General features: G+C 40.4%; 2 protein-coding genes across 7 annotated transcripts in view; one reads left to right on the forward strand and one right to left on the reverse strand.

Moving 5' to 3' along the window:
- LOC105687582 (tyrosine-protein phosphatase non-receptor type 13-like) overlaps nucleotides 1-24,470 on the reverse strand; it is an 88,164-nt gene that overhangs the window by 54,593 nt on the left and 9,101 nt on the right. The window contains exons 1-2 of one of the 5 annotated variants that reach the window (XM_048657337.1): nucleotides 10,573-11,009; nucleotides 1,346-1,631 (exon numbers count right to left, since the gene is read on the reverse strand). The exons of 3 other annotated variants lie outside the window; for them this stretch is intronic. The gene's annotated coding sequence lies outside the window, so the exon portion shown is untranslated. Of the gene's footprint in view, nucleotides 1-1,345; nucleotides 1,637-10,572; nucleotides 11,010-24,470 lie in introns of those variants that run through there. One more of the 5 variants, XM_048657338.1, reaches the window with a different exon arrangement.
- LOC125501431 lies at nucleotides 11,524-12,899 on the forward strand. Of its 2 annotated transcripts, none has more exons than XM_048657351.1 (3): nucleotides 11,524-11,808; nucleotides 12,082-12,235; nucleotides 12,562-12,899. In XM_048657351.1, the coding sequence occupies exons 1-3, from the start codon at nucleotides 11,653-11,655 to the stop codon at nucleotides 12,714-12,716; spliced, it is 465 nt and encodes a 154-aa protein (XP_048513308.1). In that variant the 5' UTR covers nucleotides 11,524-11,652; the 3' UTR covers nucleotides 12,717-12,899. The 2 variants fall into 2 exon arrangements, with proteins under 2 accessions (XP_048513308.1, XP_048513309.1); XM_048657352.1 differs by having other exon boundaries at nucleotides 12,085-12,235.

The raw sequence follows: 24,470 nt of genomic DNA on the forward strand, positions 1-24,470 counted from the left end.
TGAGAAACGTTTCGAAATTGATACGAGCGAGCGATTCGAATCTTTCTTTTTTTGGTAGGAAAATTGTGAAAATTATATTCAGATGACAAACGTCAGTTTATCGGAGTATACGAAACGAGTTCTCAAAAAGGCAAAGGCAAAGGGAAACGAATAAACTTTTAAGCGAGTCGGTAGCCAATATATTGCCAATGCATATATATATACATATACATATATAAATATGTACGTATATTTCATCCCTCTTCAACAAAGAAGCGTCGCAAAGACGTATCTAAAGAAGTCTCGGAAGAGGGGATGGAAATAGCAGATAAGTGGAATCGACCTATTCTACGTGGGCGTGCTCCAAACTCCGTCGTATTCAGCTACCTCGTTCCCGTGTATGGTTATAAGATAAATTTAATACTTGGCGTGCACCGTGGGTTGGACTTTGCTTTCCCCGCTCCTGAAAACCATCACTTCCAGATATGCATCCTGCACCGCGAAACTACCTCCGGCCAGAAATACATGCACCCCGGAGTATTCGATGCGGGGATCGAAGACGGATCTGCAACTGTTTGGTATATAAAATACATTTATCTGTGGCGTGTTGGGAAATTTCTTGATCAAATCTCGGTGTGGTTTGGAATCGACACGCCCCAGATTCCTTCTAAAATTACATCCAGTCGAATGATCCTTACAGCCGTTGGTTATAGGAAGAACCTTGCCGCATCGTATATAAACTAACTTTCCATCCGGTTGGGTTCGTAATACAGTAGTTTGTCTGGATATAAAGGAGTCAAACTATAACGAACGACGACGTGTTCCTTTCGGGTCAAATTTAGGGGACCTTTAGACCCTCCACATTTATACCTACGTATTATATATATATATATCGCCGGTATAAAGCGCCCCTTGAGAACACCTAATTTTCACCGGCGTTATATGAACAATAATTACAGCAATCCCGCTGTAATATTCCGTAATCGTGATCGACGCAATTATGCACCTGAGCGTATCCAATTTCAAAATGGCCAAACACCGGCTGACGACGAATCGAGGAATTGATTGCACTTTGTTTCGTCGTTACGACATACAGCTGACAGATTTTGAGGGTCGAATGAATCAATCTACGCAACGGCAACTTCAACCCTACGATCATTCGTACCAAATATGCGATGATATCCTAGTTTCTATCACATTATTTTCATACCAGACCTGGACATAATTGCGAAAGTAAAATAGCGATTAAAAAAGTTCGCAATTTTTTGCAAAACAAATTACTACGTTTGGAGACTGGAAATTCGGAGGGGTGGAGGGGGGAACCCCCGAAATGATTTAGGGATGAATAGGTGGCATGCGTACGAACCTTAGACATCGTCGATCGGCGCGTCGGAACGCTGACTAGTTGAAGCTGTGATTACTTCGTGGGGTGCAAGCACACGTCTCCGTGCGCCCGGTAGGTAGTAAACGAGGCAAGATACTCCGACGAGGAATAGGAAGAATAGGAACACCAGATCGAACATCAACAGCGAGTTCAAGGTCATTAGCTGCATCGTGCGGAAGCAACGTCACTCTGGACAGCTGCTCGCCACACCATTACATCGAACCGGAAACTCAATCGCGCGGGCCGGTGTTCCACTCGAAACGTCGAACTTCGCTTGGACCGGAAACGAAAATTTCATTTTTCTTTTTCTTTCTTTCTTTCTTTCGTCAGTTTAACAGGAATTAAAGTTCCATTGACGGGATCAGAATCTACCCTTTAATCGAATTTGATATCCTAGCCTGTTGGTCGTCTTGTTTGATTAATATTTCGACGGCTACACGTCGCGATACTCATCGACGCGTTCGATTATTGGGTCGCAACGAAAATATTAATTTTGTATTTGAACACGAGGTAGTTATCATTGGTGCGCTACAGCATCGTCCTGCGTTATTATTGTCACGATCCCTTCATGTCTGGTCATAATTAAATGTACAGAACGTTCGTAGTGATCGTTACTACATTTCCGTGTGAAAAAATCTCGCCAGTTTTAAAATACCATTTCACTTGTAGGATTAATCGAAATTTCATCGATTCGGATAATTTTGGATGAAACGATGAGAAAAAATAAAAAACCATTGCCCTCGATGGATATAAATTTACTTTCCTATATATCGTCAGCTGAAAGTTTTATTCGAATGTAGAAGTTGATTTTTATTTGAAAAAGTTTTTGCCGTAAAATAGTGTAGGTTTCTCACAGACCTAGGAATCTGAAAGGGATAAACTAATACGTCAGCGGTTTGCGAACCCTTTTCTCTTTTTTTTTTTTTTGAGACTACTGCGTTGAAAAAGAAATTTGGTCTCCGTTCACGGCGTCGTATGTACGAATAACACACTCTAAAATTTGACACTCCACGTGATACACCGCGATAGGGTGTAACTGAACTATAGAAATTTCTGCGTTTCGATCACCGCGCGTACCGCCACCCTAGCTGCGTAGGGAGTGTAAATTTGTACACGAAATAACGGGGCTTAACTCAGTATTATCGTATTTTACAGAGCACAGCTGAAGGTGGATTTAGTTTGACATTGTGATTGGATTATCTTACACCCTAAGCCACGGCTTTGCGGCCGTTTGCTTTGACGCCCACCCAACACGCGGGATTACTTCTTTCAAATTGGAACTCACGGGGTGCAAAGTCTAACAATGGTTCAAAGAAAAAAAACTTCAGGGGGGCGGGGGGCGGGAGGGGGACCCGAAACGTAAACCCGTGGAATCTCTCCCTCCCTCCCCCCCCCAATTATCTACACCCTAGTTTACATGGCAAAAGTCGAAAATCGCGAATTTTACTCTTTCATTGGAACGACGTGCTTCCGGTTGGCAAAAAAAACTTTTGGTATTAGAAAAACGAAGAGACAAAAACCAGATTTCTGGGCGAGGATGTCGTCCACCGGAGAGAACGATCGAAAGTAAGTCGCCCCGAGCGAGGGAAATTTATTGGGCGAAGGGCCGATGAGGAGATACGGTGAGAATGTCGGTAGATAAGACTCGATGAGCGTGCGACGGGGTGTTGTCGCGGGAAGGCGTGACGTCAAAATCGCGTCAAAATCACGTCATCCCTTCGCCCGCTGTATGTGTTGTACATACATATGTATTCGGCGGCGAGCTTGTCAACCGCAATTCTCGTGGCCGGGTCTTCCTTCGTGTTACGCGTCACGCGAACATCAACTTCCGCCGCTATCTCCACCGCTAACTGCATGCGCGTCGAAAACTACTCATTGCATACCCAGCGGCGCACGAAGAAGCCTCGAATAGCGAAGTGACGATCGGATCGATAACTTGTCTACCGATTCCAATAGAATTACGGAGAGAAAAAGAACACTCCACGTGGAAAATTCTACCTCCAGGTCTTTCCCGTCCTCTCTATTCGAAATTCCTTCAACCGATCAAAAGTTCGCGAGGATAATGATGGGGTAGCGTTAGAAAATATGCAGATTTAAAATAAATTGCGGCTAGAATCCGAGTAACAAACACAGGGAAAAAAAAAAAAGAAATTGAAGAAAAAAATTACCGAACAAATAGAACACGGGAAGCAGTGTGCACAATGCGATATAAACTGCACAATAGACAAAGTACGTGGGGTACTATACCACCGGTTTTACCTACCGCGGTTGCGTTGCATTTACGGAACAATAAATACTATTATACGTGCGGTGTGAGGATTGTGTGGGCGTACACACTTTGCGGGTACTTCTAGACTCCGTCCGACTCGTTGTGAGCGCGTCACTGAAAGTTGAAAAGTACCCACTTCGAAGGAGAGAAAATGACGAACTTTAACAATCCGATGATTCGCGCCGAGGAGGTTGAGACCCCGGAATACGACGCTGCGGACGATCGACCGACGACGAGATGTAATTGCAGTCAGGTTATCGCAAATTTTCAGGGAGTCTCGGGAAAAGTTTTGACGCAATCTGCCGGTCACCTGACGGATTTGGTATAAAAAAAATATCGAAGACATTTTTTTGCATCGAATACTTCTCGCTTTCAACCGCTATCGCGTAAGCGAGGGCCGATCAGATTCTGTTGAATTAGAAACTCACTCGGATAATGACAAAGTAGAACCGCGCGTAACTTATTGAGCGAAAATATCCTCGCCAAATGATCGTGTACCACCGCATGCGAGATAAGGCAATGAATATCCGTCCGAAAACTGCGGCATTGTGGTCAATTGATGGATAACTTTTGGCGGAATGACGAAATTGGACGCTGGATGGATACCGGGGGGGATGGGGGTGGAGGTCCCGATCCTCGGAATATACAGCCGACAGCGATATGCCCGCGAGGTTAAATTAATTTTCAATTGAAAAAGTTTGGGGAGAATATTTCGGAGCACGAAAACTTCCAATTGTTTGCAGCGTTTTGATGCTTCGGAATTATACAGTTCGCCATTTATTCGGATAGCGTACAACGACCCGCATGTTCGAAATGTCGGGAAAAAAAAAAGTAGTTGATAACTTAACAGATTTCGTCAGACGTTAGGACTCGGTTGGGGGTTGGAAATTTCAGATGAGTAGCGATTCGCTGTGCTAATTAGACACAGGAAGAGGAAAGGCTGCGGTAGACCACTCGGCACCGGAAATCCCGGTGAATCCGAGAGTTCCTTTTTTTTCCCCACTTTTTTTTCGATCCGGGCTGTACGATAATTATGAAGAATAATTAAGATAATCTGGGGTTTAGTATTTGAAAATGAGATTTTCACAGCTACTTTTCCTAATACTGTGAAGATGATATTTTTATCAACAAATTATCGATCGTATCGAGAAAAAGGTATTCGAGAGATTTTCCATATTTTCAATGGAAAAATTCGCGGAAGATCCGCGAGAAATATTATGCGCGATTTTCAGAAAATCGTGGAGCTTTTTCTACTCGGAATTTCTGCGGTTGGCTGTGTGTACGTAGGCGAGAATTTCATGTAAAATAGATAGGGAGCAAACTGTAACCGCCAGTGATAATACGGGTACCTAACGTTTCAACTTTGTGCTGCAGCAGTATAAACATTGAAAAATTCTCGCGACGGATTTAAGTGGCGGAATCTTGAAAGGGTGTGCAGCGCGGGGGTCGGAGGGGCGGGTTGCGAGAGAAAAGATATTCGACGCGTGAAGCAGATTCCAAATTTAAGAGAAAGCTTTTTTACTGCCCGCAAGTTAAGTGGACCATCGCTGAAGTATTTTTCCGTTCAAACCGAGCGTAACATCATCCGCCATTAGCAGTAAGTAAATAAATGACTCTCGTCAAACCGCGCGTTATAATGCCACGCTGGGGAAATAGCTTTTTATCTATTTTCGCGGATGCTGATATTTGTGTCGTGATCAATTAAATGGGACGAAAAAATAAAGTCGATCCGTCTCAAAAGGCGAGAAGATTGAATCTTGAATACTCGCGTAGTTTGACGACGGTAAAAGCCACTCCTAATATACCCGCTAAATTAAATTACCGAATTCGTTCGGCTTTCAAAACACAGATCTTCCAAAATTTTGTTCCAAAAACTACCGGAGACAAATCCCGTTCGAGCTTCCAACGACTCGCTGAAATTCACCTGTGTAATCACTCGAGTATAATTACCAACTTCAATTGAATGGAAGTGACGCGAGCTTTCAACTCCAGGAGACGGAAAGCCGTGCGGAGATCATCCTTAACAATGACTTGGCCCAGCAGGATTGAAATAACACGTCACACGGATTAGAAAAAAAAAAAAAAGGAAAATTTAATCCAATTCGAAACAAGTAAAGAAAGAATACCAAGTTTTTCGTCCAATTGTACGGTATTTACTGCGTGTGCAGGGATGCGATAAAACATATGCACACAACTTTTCACCACGTGGATGTAATTATTTTCTGAAACCACCGTGTCGTATTTAACGTAGTCGTAGGTAAAGGCATGTAATAGAGTAAGCATTTCTGCCCTCTTTAATCTCTGGTATTTCCACCTTCAAAGGTAAAGTTAAGTTTCAGTGAAATTTTACGCGAGGAGTTCCCGCGGACGACGCGTCATACCACCGCTACAGCAGACAATTTTTCACTCGCAGACGCAAACCGGAGATAAAAAAAATTAACGAACGTGCACAGGGGAAGGCTCTTACAACTCCGTTACAACGGATCTCCGTGGAAACAAAAAATCGACGCTAGTAATTAGCGCATTGATTGTGAAAAATGAAACGGAGAGAAAAAATTCAGAAGCCGAAGTCCGATAAGGTCGGATCTTGAACTGCTCGGCAAAATGAAAAAAAAATGTGTTTGCGCAACTGAGCCGTCAAACAAACCGGGACGAACTCGTCAATTACCTTTTATTCGCGTCAACCCGCGAGTCGGACCCTCGTTTCTCTTCTGTCGTATTGTACGCAACCTTTGACAGCCGGAGTTGGACGAAAAAAGAAAAAAAAAAAAACGTGAATTTAATCGGGGATCGATATAATTAACAAGCGCATTAAAAGTGGGAAAAAAAAGGCTCCGGAAGCGTATTAATGATATTTGAATGGAACTACGACCGGAATTCGTTATCGCGTTATAAATATCATTACGAAATGTAGAATACGGAATAATTTAGGATAATTATAGACAAGGTATGCGTGCGATTGTGCGATTCAATGGATTTGTTCAGATGTGATAGATAATTCGATGGAAAATTTCCGCTTTCGCACCGTAACAGTCGAGTATCCGTACCGTCGAAGAGCATTCGAAATGATTTTTTCCCTTTTTCAAATCATCCTCTCGATACTTTTGAATAATTATAGGTTGACAACCGACATTTTTCACTTGTAACGGAAATAATTATTGTTGATAGAAAAAAAAAAACGCTCGAAGGAGCGTGAATATAAGTTCGAAAATGAAGTGATAAATATCTTTTTTCTGGATTAGCAAAAAGGAGCGGATAAAAAATACGTTCAAATACGAGGAGGGGCTTCTGTGTTTTATAACTGATTGTGAGTGAATTCCATTTTGTCAGGAGGGCAAGAACGGGATGAAACTTTTATTATTCACCGGGTGGGAAAATATTTTTATCGAACGATCCCAGCTGTTAGCCCCTCCCAGGTGAAAACTACAAGGAACTAATTTAGCTTTTTCGCTTATGCTTGCAGTGAACAAAAAGAATGGAAAGAATGAAAAAGAAGAAGCGAAAGGGAAATGTAGCGAATGTATTATGTACAGAGCAGAGCTGACGTATATCTGCTTTGCATATACGCGTTTTGAACCATATGGGAAATATGACGGCTGTAATCGCGACGAAAATATATATCTTTGGATGAATATTCTACTTATTGTGCCGATTCGAATCGGTAGGCGAAAAATGGAGTGAAATAACACACGACGTTGAATAAAATAACGAACAAGAAAAACAACAATGGCGTGAGGTCCTTCTTTCAATTATCTTTTATCACGCCATTTTGAGTTTCCTTGTATCCTGGATGGTTGTGATTATTATTTTAATTAAAAGCACGTTGCGGCGAATCGACGCGTGCCGTGAAGGGAAATTAAACAAGAGAATGAAATTTGTCGACGACGATAACGACGCCCTGATATGAAAAACGTCCCGACGTACCGTGTGAAGTCATCGCGTTATTGCGTCCCTGAGACAGTCGTCGTTCGACCTCACCACCAGCGAATGATAATCATCGACTGATCACGGAGCATGTCACGATTTTTCCTATCTCGAAAAACGACAAATTTACGAAACAGCTTGAAAAATTCTTTCCAGACTCCAAATAACTCAATTTTTTTCGTGCTCTTGCTGGAGATTTTTCGAACCACATGCCTCTCGATATTTTTTCCTGTTCATGATTGAGATGGGTGAAACGAAAAGTCCAAAAATAATATTCTCCCATTTGAAATTACGCGTGTCGAGAATTTAGAGTCGAAACGAAGAGATTTCCACATCTCTCGAGCAAAAAGAAATTCAGACGGTATAAAATTGAGAGATACGTTGGCGCTGTCGCAAAACGAGGAACTTTTGCGAAGTCAAAATCCAATTTAATTCGTGTAATAAAAAAATATATTTTTTCAAAGCAACGACCTTTAAGACTATTCACGTATACCCAGTAAAAAATACGGATTCGAGCGTACAAAATACGTCATCCACGTATCCTATAGCGTAAATTACGTACGGGGTATGAGAAAATCCGGCTAACGAGACACAGATTCTCCCTGCATGCACACACACTTTCAAAGATTTAATTACAATTTAGCAACTGCGGGATGGGGTCACCGAGTTTTCAAATTTCCCATTTTGTTTTTTGCAATTGCGATATATTTTATCCTATTTTTCAGCGACGGTTTATCCTATGGCAGACACACACATGCGCGCGGACCTCTCTAAACCTGTATACACGCGTGGTGTTACGGGTGACATTGTGCTGCAGCAGGTGACAATGGAACGAGAATTTCTAAGGAACAGAGGTGCCACTTATTCGAGGTCTGGATTCTCATGATTTGCGGAATACTTGGTCGCTGCTGCACGCGGCTGACGTTCGAATAAATATCATCAACGTCGCGTTCTCCGAGCGTGAAACGGAATCGTAAGTCTTTAGAATCATCGCTGAATGAATGAATGAATGAATGAAGGTTCGGATTCCGCACTCTGTTCGTGAATTAGGTTGTATCGGGTACAGTTTTACTACCCCCTCCCCCAAAGAAAAAAAAAACACAAGTTTCAATATTCAGCTGGAGACAATCACCCGAATTTCTCACGTTCTATCAAAGCCGTCATTTTAATTCGTTCGGTGGACGGTTTAAACGAAAGAAAATTCGCTGCCGTTACACAATATTAAATCGTGCTCCGTATCACGTCCACGTTACTGGCATGTACCCACTACGCTTGCATGGTACAGGCGACACCGGTTGAAGTTAGAATGACAAAAAAAAAAAAGAGAAAAAAATAGGGGGAAAAAGTAAATAAAATAACGAATGTATGTACTACATGCACACGGTATAAAAGCGGAGAACATTGCAGAGATTCAATCCAGTTCTGCAAATCCTCCCCTGCAACACAACCACTTCGCCGCGTCTGACAAACGTGTGGAAACGGACACGAAGAATAACGGATTTCCTCTACGGCATTTAATAAAACATATACTCCGAGACTTGCACCTCTACGAGATACGCTCTACGAGACTGACGTATACCGGAATAAATTTTTACAAATAAAGCTCTATGAATTTTTCGATCAGCTGGCGAAGATTCTTCCTTTCTTACTCCGGATTTTTGGAATATTATTCACCTAACGGAGGTGAATAAAATCGCGTTACGTGTCGTGCGTAACCCCAACTTTCGAATTCTGCTAATTGGAATCATCTCCTCGAAGGGGCACGGCTATTAATTTTTCAACGACCGATCGAACTGCAGGCGCGAAAAGTGAGCCGCGTGGGCATCGATCCGACCGTAAAAGCGATAGGAAATTCGTACGTCGTTTTTGCAACTTTTTCGATATTTTTAAACCACCTCAAATACAACCCCCACTGAACTACCACCGCGAATAGACGGCGAACGGTGGTAGCAACGGGCGAGAAAGTCACGACAGAAATTTTTTGGAGCCGACGAATCGTCGCGTTTAACTCCCGAACTGTAGATATATGCACTTTGGTTTCAATGGATTGAAAATCACCCAGTTGTCACGCGAGATGTAACGCTCGATGGGGCTGTATGTAATTAACTCGGAACAAAAAAAAAGATAATCACAATTCCATAATTACACGTGTTCGCAAATCAGACCCAATAATTTACATGACGTACAGAGCTATCAAATTAGCGGACGCGGAATCGTTACTATCCCCGTTTCCTGGTTATCATAATCAAGTTTGTTTCATTATTCCCTCATTGACAGCAGTCTCTGTTAATTATGATGGTAACGCGGTTGTTAATTATCTCAATTTTTGGTATCTACGGGCGATGCTCGCTTTGCTCTCCCGGAGAAATATTTAAAAAAAAAGTCACAGTTCCTACTGTTCATTGCACAGCTGGAACTTCCTTCCGTTGATTCGAACTCGTCATTTCATATGCTACGTGAAATCGATGCGCCGTAATTTACGAAAAATTTAGCGACGACCAACGGGCTTTTTAATCTCGAGATATAATTTATACGTAATTAAAAGGCAGTAGAAGGTTTATGGAGTAATGAGAAATTAATTGGGTAACATATGCGGCGCGAATACCTGCATAGGTATATTCGGTGACGGATAACGCCACTTATTTTTGAAAAGGCACGTGCAGCTTGCTAATTACAACACGCGAGAGATCTAAATCTGCGCAAGATTTGAATATTTCGAAAATTCAATAGGACGATTGCGATATAATTTTGAAAAATTTTAGGAGATCACGAATTCAGTTGCAACGTATACATTTGGTGGAAGAAAAGTTTTCAGAATCAATTAAGCGGGGGTGAATAAATGTGGAAATTCAGTTCAAAAGTACTCGGAATACTTTCGGTCAATTTTACGAATGACTGTTAATTTTGTTTTTTAGTTTTCCAGCTCTCGAAGAACTCAAATATTCGTCAAGGTGCACGAGCCCCTCGGGATCGAAAAAAAAAAAACAGACAAGGGGTTTGGAGTGGGTTGAAATACCTCTAATAAAACTGTTAGAGATGAGTTGCTTCATTGTGCGAGATCATATCTTTCCTTAATCCTTATACACTGCATCAGATACATGGGAAACGATTAATTTTTGTCAACCGTATTCTTTTTTCGTTTCGATTCGAGTCCCGTGACCGCGAAAAGCGTCGGTTCAACTCAACTGCGGTTCACGTAAGCATCGAGACAATTATAAATCCGATAATAAAAGTTACTCCGCTGCAGTTGTTGGACCAATTGTTTCAACCCGTATAATTCGATCTTAATCGTAAATAAATTAGGCAGTCTTTTTCTATTCTCTCTGTACGATTGCTCTCCAATTATTGTGACCGAGGTGAGCCGTAGCTTCGCATGTTCGTATATTATCTTTATACGTGAAGGCGGAATGCGAATGTAACGGATAAAACGTGGTAGGAGGCCGACATTCGAGGTGCTTCCGACGCCGCAGCCAGGAGAGTACTGAACGGTGTGAGCCGGCGTTCGAATCGCGTTCGCCGAACTTCAGGTCTAGCCACCCCCGAATACCACCCCCGCGTTACCACAAAAGCAACCTGCACCGCGCAACGTCGCGACATCGCAACTGTTGCGCCCCCGCCCCGTAATAATTCCGATCTTAACTTTCATGGTAACACCGCTAATTGTACATCCGACGATTCGCCAACGAACCTTCGAGTTTTATTTCCACAACCTCGCCCGTTCTCCACACCCGATCTCGCTGGTCTCGTGAAGTGGAAAACAAAAAGGAAAAAAAAAAGTGAAAAAAGATGGAAATTTAAATTTGATAACTTTGGTAATGGTGACGTTTCAACTTGTCCCAAATAATTATAATCGCACCGGTACAGCACCGGGTGAATTTCAAGAGGTATATATATAATTCAGCTACGGGTGGTCATCCGGTTCCGTGGAATCTACCGATTCGTATTCTACTCGCGTGAGATAAAAGGGAAAGAGGTAAAGAGAAATTCAACCTTTTTCGATAGCCATATCGTATTACGTTATACGTGTAGATATGGCGGAGCATCAACCGCTTATAAAACTCGCTGACACGTACGGCGTTCGGACAGTTTATCAAAAATGTTGCTCATTCACGGAGTCTTCGGGTTCGCACTTTTTACGATCGCCACTTCACACCCAGTCACCGGAGCAACGGCATACGACGAGGAAATTATTGCCGGTGATAATCGACACTACGAACTCGGCGAAGAGAATGAAATATCCGCGGATGAATCGGTGAGTGATCAACGAATGTGAAATACAGTCGGAAAAGAGAACACAAGTTTCCGAAACTAATTAATGTGAGAACTTTGCCGATAACGAGCGGTATAAATCCGCCGAGATCTGGAAAGTCGAACTTAAAGCTGTTCTAAAATCATGTTATCGGCTGAAATTGAAAAACCTCTATTTGTCGCGCAGTTGCTTTTGAATTATTTTATTTCTTCCACAAAGCTTCAACGTCCTCATCTCAAACGATGCAATGTCTTTTGACTATGTTATGTTCGCAAGCAGAGCGTCATCTACGGAGCAAGGAGTGGTTTTCCCGGTGATTTGATCGTCGGTAATCGTCTCCCAAATGAGGCTGTTTACACACGTTCAATTTCGATCACTAATCCATCGGACGAAGTGAAGACCGGCATAATTACGTTCTCTGTACCAGGAGGTAAGTGCCTTCCGCGACGCAATAATGCACCCGATCGGGGCCATCGCCTTCGTTAATATCCAATAACGTCGCGTCGACGCGTGGAAAAGAATTTTCCTTTCCCTTTTTTTTTTTCTGTACCCAACATTTTCTCCGGATCTCTGACGTGTACCACCGACAGTCCGCGGGTAAACGGATCGAGTCCTTTTATTTTTCCACCCGTAACTCCAACGGGACCTCAGAGACGCTCGTAGATTCTTTTTCCTTACTCCCCCGAAATATGATGGAGAAGCGAAAAGCGAGTCGCATACGTACGCGCGGGTGATTGACACGTGTCACGTTTACAGGTGAGTTTCACTACGTGAGAGCCATCAACCGGGACGGCAGCGTTGGCGTAATGTGCGACGAGCCCTACACCATCGGTGGATCGCAGACGGGCTTCAAAGTCAGGTCTCAACCTAACAGCCGGGTCATTCTGGACGTCACCTTCGCGGCGCATTGATCTCCTCAGCTTTCATCTTCTTTTTTCATTTTTTTTTTTTTTGTTTTTTCGTGTACCTCTCAAGCGATATTACGGCTCTTATAGGGTGGTAATGTCGCGGGCTCGACTAGACGCGATTGTTGGACATGAAAAAGAAGATTATCCTAATGTAGTTTTATCCAGAGAAAAAATATTCGAAGTACACTCAGGTATTTGGAAAAATCATTTTCCATCTTACGCACGTTCGAATTGTTAAGTCGGCCAAATTTTCACCCTCCTCATTTCGAAAGGTTGCCAACCTTACCTATACCTATACACGAACGATATTTATGTACCTAAGCTGATTCTGTAGAACGTCAACTTGAAGAACGTAAAATCTATACATAAATATGGAGGAAAAGAAAACAGACGAAGGACTGAATAATTAATTGGAGGATTAAGAACGCGCGTGTATATAAGGGGTAAAAATTCCTACGCACTAATTACGACTAAGCTAGGGTACGAAATTATAGGCCGCAGGAGCCCTGCAAGTTCGATCGATAATTAGTGGAGCGTGGAGGACCTTTTCCGCCCTCAACTTTTTTCGCTAATTGCAACGCCACCGACTCAATTAATTGTGTGCTATAGGCGCTACTGCAGCGGATATTTTAACGCTGGAGATATACCTTGAAGTTCATTAAAGTTTCCGAATAAAGCTGGGGCGGTAGTAAGACAGCTGAAAATTTAAGGTCTCCTACCGACACTTTTCAAAGTTTTTCACAAAGTGGGCATCCTTTTATGCGGCCGGTTCATTCGTTATTTTATTATTTCAATTTTCCTCTTTCACCCGTTTCCACGAGTCAACCAATGGGGGAATTACATTTCCAAGGTTACGAGCAATTGTACGAGTCGAAGTTACTTTCGAGTGCCGATAATTGAAAGCTTTTTTTCAAATTCTGAAGAAAAATCAGCCAGCTTTTCTCCCTTCAAAGTTCCCCGTTCATCCCGAATCGAGAACAAAGACTGATTAATGATTACGTGTCTTCTCAACGCTGCTCACTGCTGCGCTCGAGTGTCCAGGAGTTGAATATATTCCATTCATTGAACAGCCATTTGTTAATTGTTCATTTATCTTATCTTGCTTTCGCAGAACGTTCGCTCGCTCCTGCAGCTAAGAAGCGTTGATCGCGTACAAGTGAACTTGAGAAGCTGGATAGTCTCGTTCTTATATTACAATAAATTTATAATTAGACGCGACATTGCGAGGATCTGGTGATTTTCTCATCAAATAATTTCCCGCACACATCAAAACCTTACAAAAAAAAAAAAAAAATTACCACAAGTCGAGTCAGGAACTTTGAATTTCTAAAGCTCAAAGCTCCGCATGCAATTCGAGTCAAGTACTGTACCTAAGGGAAAATTTATTTTTTCTTTTCATCTTTCAGATGAGAGTAAAACAAACGTTTTCGAACTCATGGGTTTCGTTTTGAACGATATAATCGTTCCTCGTTATAGCCATAATTTAGCGACAGACACCGCGTATCATTGTGAAGTTAATACCCGCGACTGTATAACGGACTGATATTATTAGAGGCGAGCCATTCGACTCGAATATACGAGGATCTTTGACGGCGTCATGTTAATTAGGGGGCCGTGAATAATGCGTCGCGACGGTAAATACGGAGAGGTGGTAGGTATATGGAACTCGGTGTACTACAGAGGGGGACACTTTCCTAGGTTTCCAACTATAACGTTGATAGGGGTGCTTTTGGGAACGGGGGAGGTTCGAAACGCGTTTGGACTCAACTCTCGCCTCGGGTGATGAGCGCAGTTTAGAGACGCTATATACGTTATAAGGCTTATTACCCGAGTAACCGCCTCGCGAACTGGGAACGACGAGATGTCGTGTCTCTTTAGGCTTTTACTCGACGCGAAGGAATTACGCCCCCTATTATGGACTTCTATGCGACGAAAGTTTATACCCCGGACAACAAACGACGCTGACGAAAAAATTACTACCGCCAAACGCCAACTTCAAAATCCGCCTTGACGAGATGCGGAAGAATTTCTCGAGTTTTTGAGCGAGGAGTATCGAAGTAATTTCGATTCCGTGGACGGTTGAAAATCATTTCTTCAAAAATATGGCGTCGGTCGCTCGATCGAAGAAAACCAAGAGAGCTAGGCGAGAAGGTTTTTTTTGTTTTCTCTTCCCGACATCCGTCAACTCTGATTCATTTGCCAGCGCATTGGTTTTTATTTTCGTTTCGAGATTTACCTGGAGGAAATTTTACCATCGGTAAGGCTGTAGATTTGCACTAGGGTTTGTACAGGAAATTGCGTACGGATGAGAGCGCGAAGCCGGATAGAAACAAACTATTTCGGAATTTCCTCCCTCGCGTCAAATCGTCTAGCCTTTTAAATAACATCGGACGAGAAATTGGATGCTGAAGTTCGTGTGTACTTTTTGAATTCCCGTAACGTATATTACTTCCTGCAAGATAAACGATCATCCGTTTGAAATAAAATAGCAAACATAACGAGCTGTGAGGGGATTCGCTTTGATTCCGCACTTTTTTTTTCATCAAATACTTGAGGGAAGTTTTGACGCCGGCTAAATAACCTCCGGCGTATTCAGCCGGCCCTCAGTTCGCACAAAACCCACAGCCGGATCATCCCGGGAGATCGTTGCGGACAAAGAAAATTCGAAGCGCCTTTTCGATTGGTTCGTTTTTCCAGACCGCGCGTCATATTACTGCGGTATTAAAAATACCGCGAAATCCATATTTTATGAGAACAGTTTCACCTGACGTTTTTTATTTATTTTATTTTTTCTCTTATCGATAAAAAAAGGGACGCGTCGCCAAAATGTGCTAGATTTGCGTCGCGGGAGAAATTATTTTATTCATATTTATGTGTGTTTTTTTTTTTTTTGGGGGGGAAGGGGAGGCCCCTATTTATTTGCAAGAAAAATTGTATGCTCCTTTACCGGCACTAAATCTCTTTCCAATATTCACTCAGGAGGAAATTAACTTTTCGCCAATACCCGTTTGGTACCTCTCAGCTCTGATGCCGGCGCGCATCGCCGCTTCCTCTGATGCGAAGGCATTGTATTCAAATTTATGTTGCTTATTCATGCTTCGATTTATGGGATAGGCATAACCGAAATAAGTTCACATCCCTGCACATGTATAGCTACGGAGGAAAACTTCTCTTTGAAATCCACCCGCCGCGGACCTTAGAACACGCTGGATACGTACAACCGATTCGAAATGTATACGCAAAGTTTTCGACGTACGTCTTTGACTTGCAGCAGTAAATGAATGCCGATTGATTGTAAAATTTGAAAACTTTATCCCAAAGTTAATTTTTATGGAATTGGTTATACAATCGGCTTGATCTAATTTTCGTCCAGCCCAGGGATATCGAGAGCAATGAGGCTATATCTAGTGCTCATAAAGTTTCACACCTACAAACAAGAGGCCGTAAACTGTCGGGGGCAATTAGGCAGGACGCCTGACCAAACAACCCGCAAACAACAATTATCACGTTGTCAAACCCATCAACGCCCTTTAGCTCGTTGATCGAGCATGCACAAGAAAAGAATCGATTGGCGAACGCGCGAGATTGGACCGCAAATTGCCGTTAGATTCGAGTAGATAAACCGATCCTTCCAGTATTCTGGACCAGAAAATATGATCTACTCGTATTTTTCGCCCGTTTAAAAAGAACGACACTTTTCACATACGGTCCTTTTTTTATACGCGGTTCCGGGGAATGACCAGTGGCCGGCTACGCAGGTCCGATAAATCTGGCGAGATACCTACTTGAATGCGGGAAGGGGTAGATATAAGGGTGGGTTGAAAGAAATTTTTTTTTAATTTTTTTAGCATGGGGGCAGAATTTGTACCTTATGAAAAAAGAAAATTTTTCAGAAAGAGAAAAGATTTTTTACTTGATATTTTAAGGTAGCCCACTCATTTTTTGAATGAATGATTGATCAAGTGGGGTACTTCCAGCAAAAAAAATTTTTTCTTGGTCAAAAATAATGGAAAATATATAAAAATTATCGATTGTAATTAATTTTTACTTGTTCACTGTTAAAAATTCTTTGCCTATTATTTTTCTAATTCAAGTATAAAATCGAAAAATTATATGCTCTTTTTTTGACTTGAAATTGAAGTTGAGTCGGGGAGCCTGAGTTTTGCTGGAGTCAGGTAGCCAGCAGCGTAGCGCTTTGTTGTGAGACGTCACCTTGGGGGCTGAGCAGAGGTGACGCCCCACAACAAACCGCGCGCCCGTGGCTACCTGACTCCAGTTTAGCTCTGGCTCCCTGGCAGACCGAGAAGTTCGAATATTACGACCCATGCAGGAATTGCGACGCATCAAAGTGAGTATACGACTAAAACCAATCGATATGTCTCATAATTTTTCTGCTCCCGACAGCGAATAATTGATGATTAGTCAATCGATTTTTGAGCAAAAAATAAATCATTGTTTGAATTGGGTTTGATATGCTTTTCTTGCGTATTTTGACCTCAGAAATCCGAATCTAACAAAAAAATTGATCTATCTCTAAAATTGACCGAGTTATCGCCAATTTTCAGCTTTTTGGGGTCAAAAATGAAAAATTGATTTTTTAGTCTATATGAATGTTACCTGAGCCCAGGAATCCGAATCCAGAAGAAAAATTGATCCATCTGCGAAAATGACCGAGTTATTGCCGAATTATCGCATTTTTCAGTATAAATTTGAGGATATCTCGAAGGAAAAAAATCGTAGCTCAATTTGGACAACGGATTCATGTTCCTGGGGTCGAAATACATTGAAAAAGTGCCAGACGATCAATTTTGGGGAATAAAAATTTTTGGCCAAAATTTGAAAAGGCGTAAGGGGTACCCCTTGGAAAAATCTCAAATTTTGACCAAAAATTTTTATTTTTCAAAATCGATCGTATGGCACTTTTCTTATGTATTTTGACCTCAGAAACATGAATCCGTTGTCCAAATTAAGCTACGATTTTTTTCCTTCGAGATATCCTTAAATTTATGCCGAAAAATGCGATAATTCGAAAATAACTCGGTCATTTTTGCAGATAAATCAATTTTCCTTTTGGGTTCGGATTCCTGAGCTCAAATTACATTAATATAGATGAGAAAATCAATTTTCAATTTTTGACCCCAAAAAGCTGAAAATTGGCGATCACTCGGTCAATTCGAGAGATAGATCAATTTCTCTTTCAGATTCGTGTTCCTGAGGTCAAAATACATCAGAAAAGTGTCATACGATCGATTTGCCGAGAAAAAAAAAAATTGCCCAAAATCCCGAGGGGATTTGAACCCGTGCAAATTTATCGATTTTTTGGTCGAAAATCAACATCTTTTTTTCTTGGTTTTCCCATGCTATTCTCATGTATTTCGATCTCAGAAATTCGAATCTGGAAGCCAAATTGATCTATCTCTCAAATTGATTGAGTTATCCCCATTTTTTCGCATTTTTTGGCTTAAATTTGAGGATATCTCGTAGGGAAAAAATCGTAGCTCAATTCGGACAACGGATTCGTGTTCCTGAGGTCAAAATACATAAGAAAAGTGCCATACGATCAATTCTCATCTCCTCAGATTCAAATTTCTGGGTAAAAATCACATGAAAATAGACGATAAAATGAATTTTTTATTCTTGATCCCGAAAAGCTGAAAATTGGCGATCACTCGGTCAATTCGAGAGATAGATCAATTTCTCTTTCAGATTCGTGTTCCTGAGGTCAAAATACATCAGAAAAGTGTCATACGATCGATTTGCCGAGAAAAAAAAAAATTGCCCAAAATCCCGAGGGGATTTGAACCCGTGCAAATTTATCGATTTTTTGGTCGAAAATCAACATCTTTTTTTCTTGGTTTTCCCATGCTATTCTCATGTATTTCGATCTCAGAAATTCGAATCTGGAAGCCAAATTGATCTATCTCTCAAATTGACTGAGTTATCCCCATTTTTTCGCATTTTTTGGCTTAAATTTGAGGATATCTCGTAGGGAAAAAATCGTAGCTCAATTCGGACAACGGATTCGTGTTCCTGAGGTCAAAATACATAAGAAAAGTGCCATACGATCAATTCTCATCTCCTCAGATTCAAATTTCTGGGTAAAAATCACATGAAAATAGACGATAAAATGAATTTTTTATTCTTGATCCCGAAAAGCTGAAAATTGGCGATCACTCGGTCAATTCGAGAGATAGATCAATTTCTCTTTCAGATTCGTGTTCCTGAGGTCAAAATACATCAGAAAAGTGTCATACGATCGATTTGCCGAGAAAAAAAAAAATTGCCCAAAATCCCGAGGGGATTTGAACCCGTGCAAATTTATCGATTTTTTGGTCGAAAATCAACATCTTTTTTTCTTGGTTTTCCCATGCTATTCTCATGTATTTCGATCTCAGAAATTCGAATCTGGAAGCCAAATTGATCTATCTCTCAAATTGACTGAGTTATCCCCATTTTTTCGCATTTTTTGGCTTAAATTTGAGGATATCTCGTAGGGAAAAAATCGTAGCTCAATTCGGACAACGGATTCGTGTTCCTGAGGTCAAAATACATAAGAAAAGTGCCATACGATCAATTCTCATCTCCTCAGATTCAAATTTCTGGGTAAAAATCACATGAAAATAGACGATAAAATGAATTTTTTATTCTTGATCCCGAAAAGCTGAAAATTGGCGATCACTCGGTCAATTCGAGAGATAGATCAATTTCTCTTTCAGATTCGTGTTCCTGAGGTCAAAATACATCAGAAAAGTGTCATACGATCGATTTGCCGAGAAAAAAAAAAATTGCCCAAAATCCCGAGGGGATTTGAACCCGTGCAAATTTATCGATTTTTTGGTCGAAAATCAACATCTTTTTTTCTTGGTTTTCCCATGCTATTCTCATGTATTTCGATCTCAGAAATTCGAATCTGGAAGCCAAATTGATCTATCTCTCAAATTGACTGAGTTATCCCCATTTTTTCGCATTTTTTGGCTTAAATTTGAGGATATCTCGTAGGGAAAAAATCGTAGCTCAATTCGGACAACGGATTCGTGTTCCTGAGGTCAAAATACATAAGAAAAGTGCCATACGATCAATTCTCATCTCCTCAGATTCAAATTTCTGGGTAAAAATCACATGAAAATAGACGATAAAATGAATTTTTTATTCTTGATCCCGAAAAGCTGAAAATTGGCGATCACTCGGTCAATTCGAGAGATAGATCAATTTCTCTTTCAGATTCGTGTTCCTGAGGTCAAAATACATCAGAAAAGTGTCATACGATCGATTTGCCGAGAAAAAAAAAAATTGCCCAAAATCCCGAGGGGATTTGAACCCGTGCAAATTTATCGATTTTTTGGTCGAAAATCAACATCTTTTTTTCTTGGTTTTCCCATGCTATTCTCATGTATTTCGATCTCAGAAATTCGAATCTGGAAGCCAAATTGATCTATCTCTCAAATTGACTGAGTTATCCCCATTTTTTCGCATTTTTTGGCTTAAATTTGAGGATATCTCGTAGGGAAAAAATCGTAGCTCAATTCGGACAACGGATTCGTGTTCCTGAGGTCAAAATACATAAGAAAAGTGCCATACGATCAATTCTCATCTCCTCAGATTCAAATTTCTGGGTAAAAATCACATGAAAATAGACGATAAAATGAATTTTTTATTCTTGATCCCGAAAAGCTGAAAATTGGCGATCACTCGGTCAATTCGAGAGATAGATCAATTTCTCTTTCAGATTCGTGTTCCTGAGGTCAAAATACATCAGAAAAGTGTCATACGATCGATTTGCCGAGAAAAAAAAAAATTGCCCAAAATCCCGAGGGGATTTGAACCCGTGCAAATTTATCGATTTTTTGGTCGAAAATCAACATCTTTTTTTCTTGGTTTTCCCATGCTATTCTCATGTATTTCGATCTCAGAAATTCGAATCTGGAAGCCAAATTGATCTATCTCTCAAATTGACTGAGTTATCCCCATTTTTTCGCATTTTTTGGCTTAAATTTGAGGATATCTCGTAGGGAAAAAATCGTAGCTCAATTCGGACAACGGATTCGTGTTCCTGAGGTCAAAATACATAAGAAAAGTGCCATACGATCAATTCTCATCTCCTCAGATTCAAATTTCTGGGTAAAAATCACATGAAAATAGACGATAAAATGAATTTTTTATTCTTGATCCCGAAAAGCTGAAAATTGGCGATCACTCGGTCAATTCGAGAGATAGATCAATTTCTCTTTCAGATTCGTGTTCCTGAGGTCAAAATACATCAGAAAAGTGTCATACGATCGATTTGCCGAGAAAAAAAAAAATTGCCCAAAATCCCGAGGGGATTTGAACCCGTGCAAATTTATCGATTTTTTGGTCGAAAATCAACATCTTTTTTTCTTGGTTTTCCCATGCTATTCTCATGTATTTCGATCTCAGAAATTCGAATCTGGAAGCCAAATTGATCTATCTCTCAAATTGACTGAGTTATCCCCATTTTTTCGCATTTTTTGGCTTAAATTTGAGGATATCTCGTAGGGAAAAAATCGTAGCTCAATTCGGACAACGGATTCGTGTTCCTGAGGTCAAAATACATAAGAAAAGTGCCATACGATCAATTCTCATCTCCTCAGATTCAAATTTCTGGGTAAAAATCACATGAAAATAGACGATAAAATGAATTTTTTATTCTTGATCCCGAAAAGCTGAAAATTGGCGATCACTCGGTCAATTCGAGAGATAGATCAATTTCTCTTTCAGATTCGTGTTCCTGAGGTCAAAATACATCAGAAAAGTGTCATACGATCGATTTGCCGAGAAAAAAAAAAATTGCCCAAAATCCCGAGGGGATTTGAACCCGTGCAAATTTATCGATTTTTTGGTCGAAAATCAACATCTTTTTTTCTTGGTTTTCCCATGCTATTCTCATGTATTTCGATCTCAGAAATTCGAATCTGGAAGCCAAATTGATCTATCTCTCAAATTGACTGAGTTATCCCCATTTTTTCGCATTTTTTGGCTTAAATTTGAGGATATCTCGTAGGGAAAAAATCGTAGCTCAATTCGGACAACGGATTCGTGTTCCTGAGGTCAAAATACATAAGAAAAGTGCCATACGATCAATTCTCATCTCCTCAGATTCAAATTTCTGGGTAAAAATCACATGAAAATAGACGATAAAATGAATTTTTTATTCTTGATCCCGAAAAGCTGAAAATTGGCGATCACTCGGTCAATTCGAGAGATAGATCAATTTCTCTTTCAGATTCGTGTTCCTGAGGTCAAAATACATCAGAAAAGTGTCATACGATCGATTTGCCGAGAAAAAAAAAAATTGCCCAAAATCCCGAGGGGATTTGAACCCGTGCAAATTTATCGATTTTTTGGTCGAAAATCAACATCTTTTTTTCTTGGTTTTCCCATGCTATTCTCATGTATTTCGATCTCAGAAATTCGAATCTGGAAGCCAAATTGATCTATCTCTCAAATTGACTGAGTTATCCCCATTTTTTCGCATTTTTTGGCTTAAATTTGAGGATATCTCGTAGGGAAAAAATCGTAGCTCAATTCGGACAACGGATTCGTGTTCCTGAGGTCAAAATACATAAGAAAAGTGCCATACGATCAATTCTCATCTCCTCAGATTCAAATTTCTGGGTAAAAATCACATGAAAATAGACGATAAAATGAATTTTTTATTCTTGATCCCGAAAAGCTGAAAATTGGCGATCACTCGGTCAATTCGAGAGATAGATCAATTTCTCTTTCAGATTCGTGTTCCTGAGGTCAAAATACATCAGAAAAGTGTCATACGATCGATTTGCCGAGAAAAAAAAAAATTGCCCAAAATCCCGAGGGGATTTGAACCCGTGCAAATTTATCGATTTTTTGGTCGAAAATCAACATCTTTTTTTCTTGGTTTTCCCATGCTATTCTCATGTATTTCGATCTCAGAAATTCGAATCTGGAAGCCAAATTGATCTATCTCTCAAATTGACTGAGTTATCCCCATTTTTTCGCATTTTTTGGCTTAAATTTGAGGATATCTCGTAGGGAAAAAATCGTAGCTCAATTCGGACAACGGATTCGTGTTCCTGAGGTCAAAATACATAAGAAAAGTGCCATACGATCAATTCTCATCTCCTCAGATTCAAATTTCTGGGTAAAAATCACATGAAAATAGACGATAAAATGAATTTTTTATTCTTGATCCCGAAAAGCTGAAAATTGGCGATCACTCGGTCAATTCGAGAGATAGATCAATTTCTCTTTCAGATTCGTGTTCCTGAGGTCAAAATACATCAGAAAAGTGTCATACGATCGATTTGCCGAGAAAAAAAAAAATTGCCCAAAATCCCGAGGGGATTTGAACCCGTGCAAATTTATCGATTTTTTGGTCGAAAATCAACATCTTTTTTTCTTGGTTTTCCCATGCTATTCTCATGTATTTCGATCTCAGAAATTCGAATCTGGAAGCCAAATTGATCTATCTCTCAAATTGACTGAGTTATCCCCATTTTTTCGCATTTTTTGGCTTAAATTTGAGGATATCTCGTAGGGAAAAAATCGTAGCTCAATTCGGACAACGGATTCGTGTTCCTGAGGTCAAAATACATAAGAAAAGTGCCATACGATCAATTCTCATCTCCTCAGATTCAAATTTCTGGGTAAAAATCACATGAAAATAGACGATAAAATGAATTTTTTATTCTTGATCCCGAAAAGCTGAAAATTGGCGATCACTCGGTCAATTCGAGAGATAGATCAATTTCTCTTTCAGATTCGTGTTCCTGAGGTCAAAATACATCAGAAAAGTGTCATACGATCGATTTGCCGAGAAAAAAAAAAATTGCCCAAAATCCCGAGGGGATTTGAACCCGTGCAAATTTATCGATTTTTTGGTCGAAAATCAACATCTTTTTTTCTTGGTTTTCCCATGCTATTCTCATGTATTTCGATCTCAGAAATTCGAATCTGGAAGCCAAATTGATCTATCTCTCAAATTGACTGAGTTATCCCCATTTTTTCGCATTTTTTGGCTTAAATTTGAGGATATCTCGTAGGGAAAAAATCGTAGCTCAATTCGGACAACGGATTCGTGTTCCTGAGGTCAAAATACATAAGAAAAGTGCCATACGATCAATTCTCATCTCCTCAGATTCAAATTTCTGGGTAAAAATCACATGAAAATAGACGATAAAATGAATTTTTTATTCTTGATCCCGAAAAGCTGAAAATTGGCGATCACTCGGTCAATTCGAGAGATAGATCAATTTCTCTTTCAGATTCGTGTTCCTGAGGTCAAAATACATCAGAAAAGTGTCATACGATCGATTTGCCGAGAAAAAAAAAAATTGCCCAAAATCCCGAGGGGATTTGAACCCGTGCAAATTTATCGATTTTTTGGTCGAAAATCAACATCTTTTTTTCTTGGTTTTCCCATGCTATTCTCATGTATTTCGATCTCAGAAATTCGAATCTGGAAGCCAAATTGATCTATCTCTCAAATTGACTGAGTTATCCCCATTTTTTCGCATTTTTTGGCTTAAATTTGAGGATATCTCGTAGGGAAAAAATCGTAGCTCAATTCGGACAACGGATTCGTGTTCCTGAGGTCAAAATACATAAGAAAAGTGCCATACGATCAATTCTCATCTCCTCAGATTCAAATTTCTGGGTAAAAATCACATGAAAATAGACGATAAAATGAATTTTTTATTCTTGATCCCGAAAAGCTGAAAATTGGCGATCACTCGGTCAATTCGAGAGATAGATCAATTT

Source organism: Athalia rosae, chromosome 6, assembly GCF_917208135.1.
Source record: "Athalia rosae chromosome 6, iyAthRosa1.1, whole genome shotgun sequence".
NCBI classification, from domain to species: domain Eukaryota; kingdom Metazoa; phylum Arthropoda; class Insecta; order Hymenoptera; family Athaliidae; genus Athalia; species Athalia rosae.

Excerpts from the sequence above, each read along its gene's own strand:
- LOC125501431 (XM_048657351.1), top strand. The coding sequence starts at position 11,653 with ATGTTGCTCATTCACGGAGTCTTCGGGTTCGCACTTTTTACGATCGCC. Across the intron at positions 11,809-12,081 it reads AAATATCCGCGGATGAATCG|CAGAGCGTCATCTACGGAGC; the intron begins GTGAGTGATCAA and ends TATGTTCGCAAG. Across the intron at positions 12,236-12,561 it reads TACGTTCTCTGTACCAGGAG|GTGAGTTTCACTACGTGAGA; the intron begins GTAAGTGCCTTC and ends TCACGTTTACAG.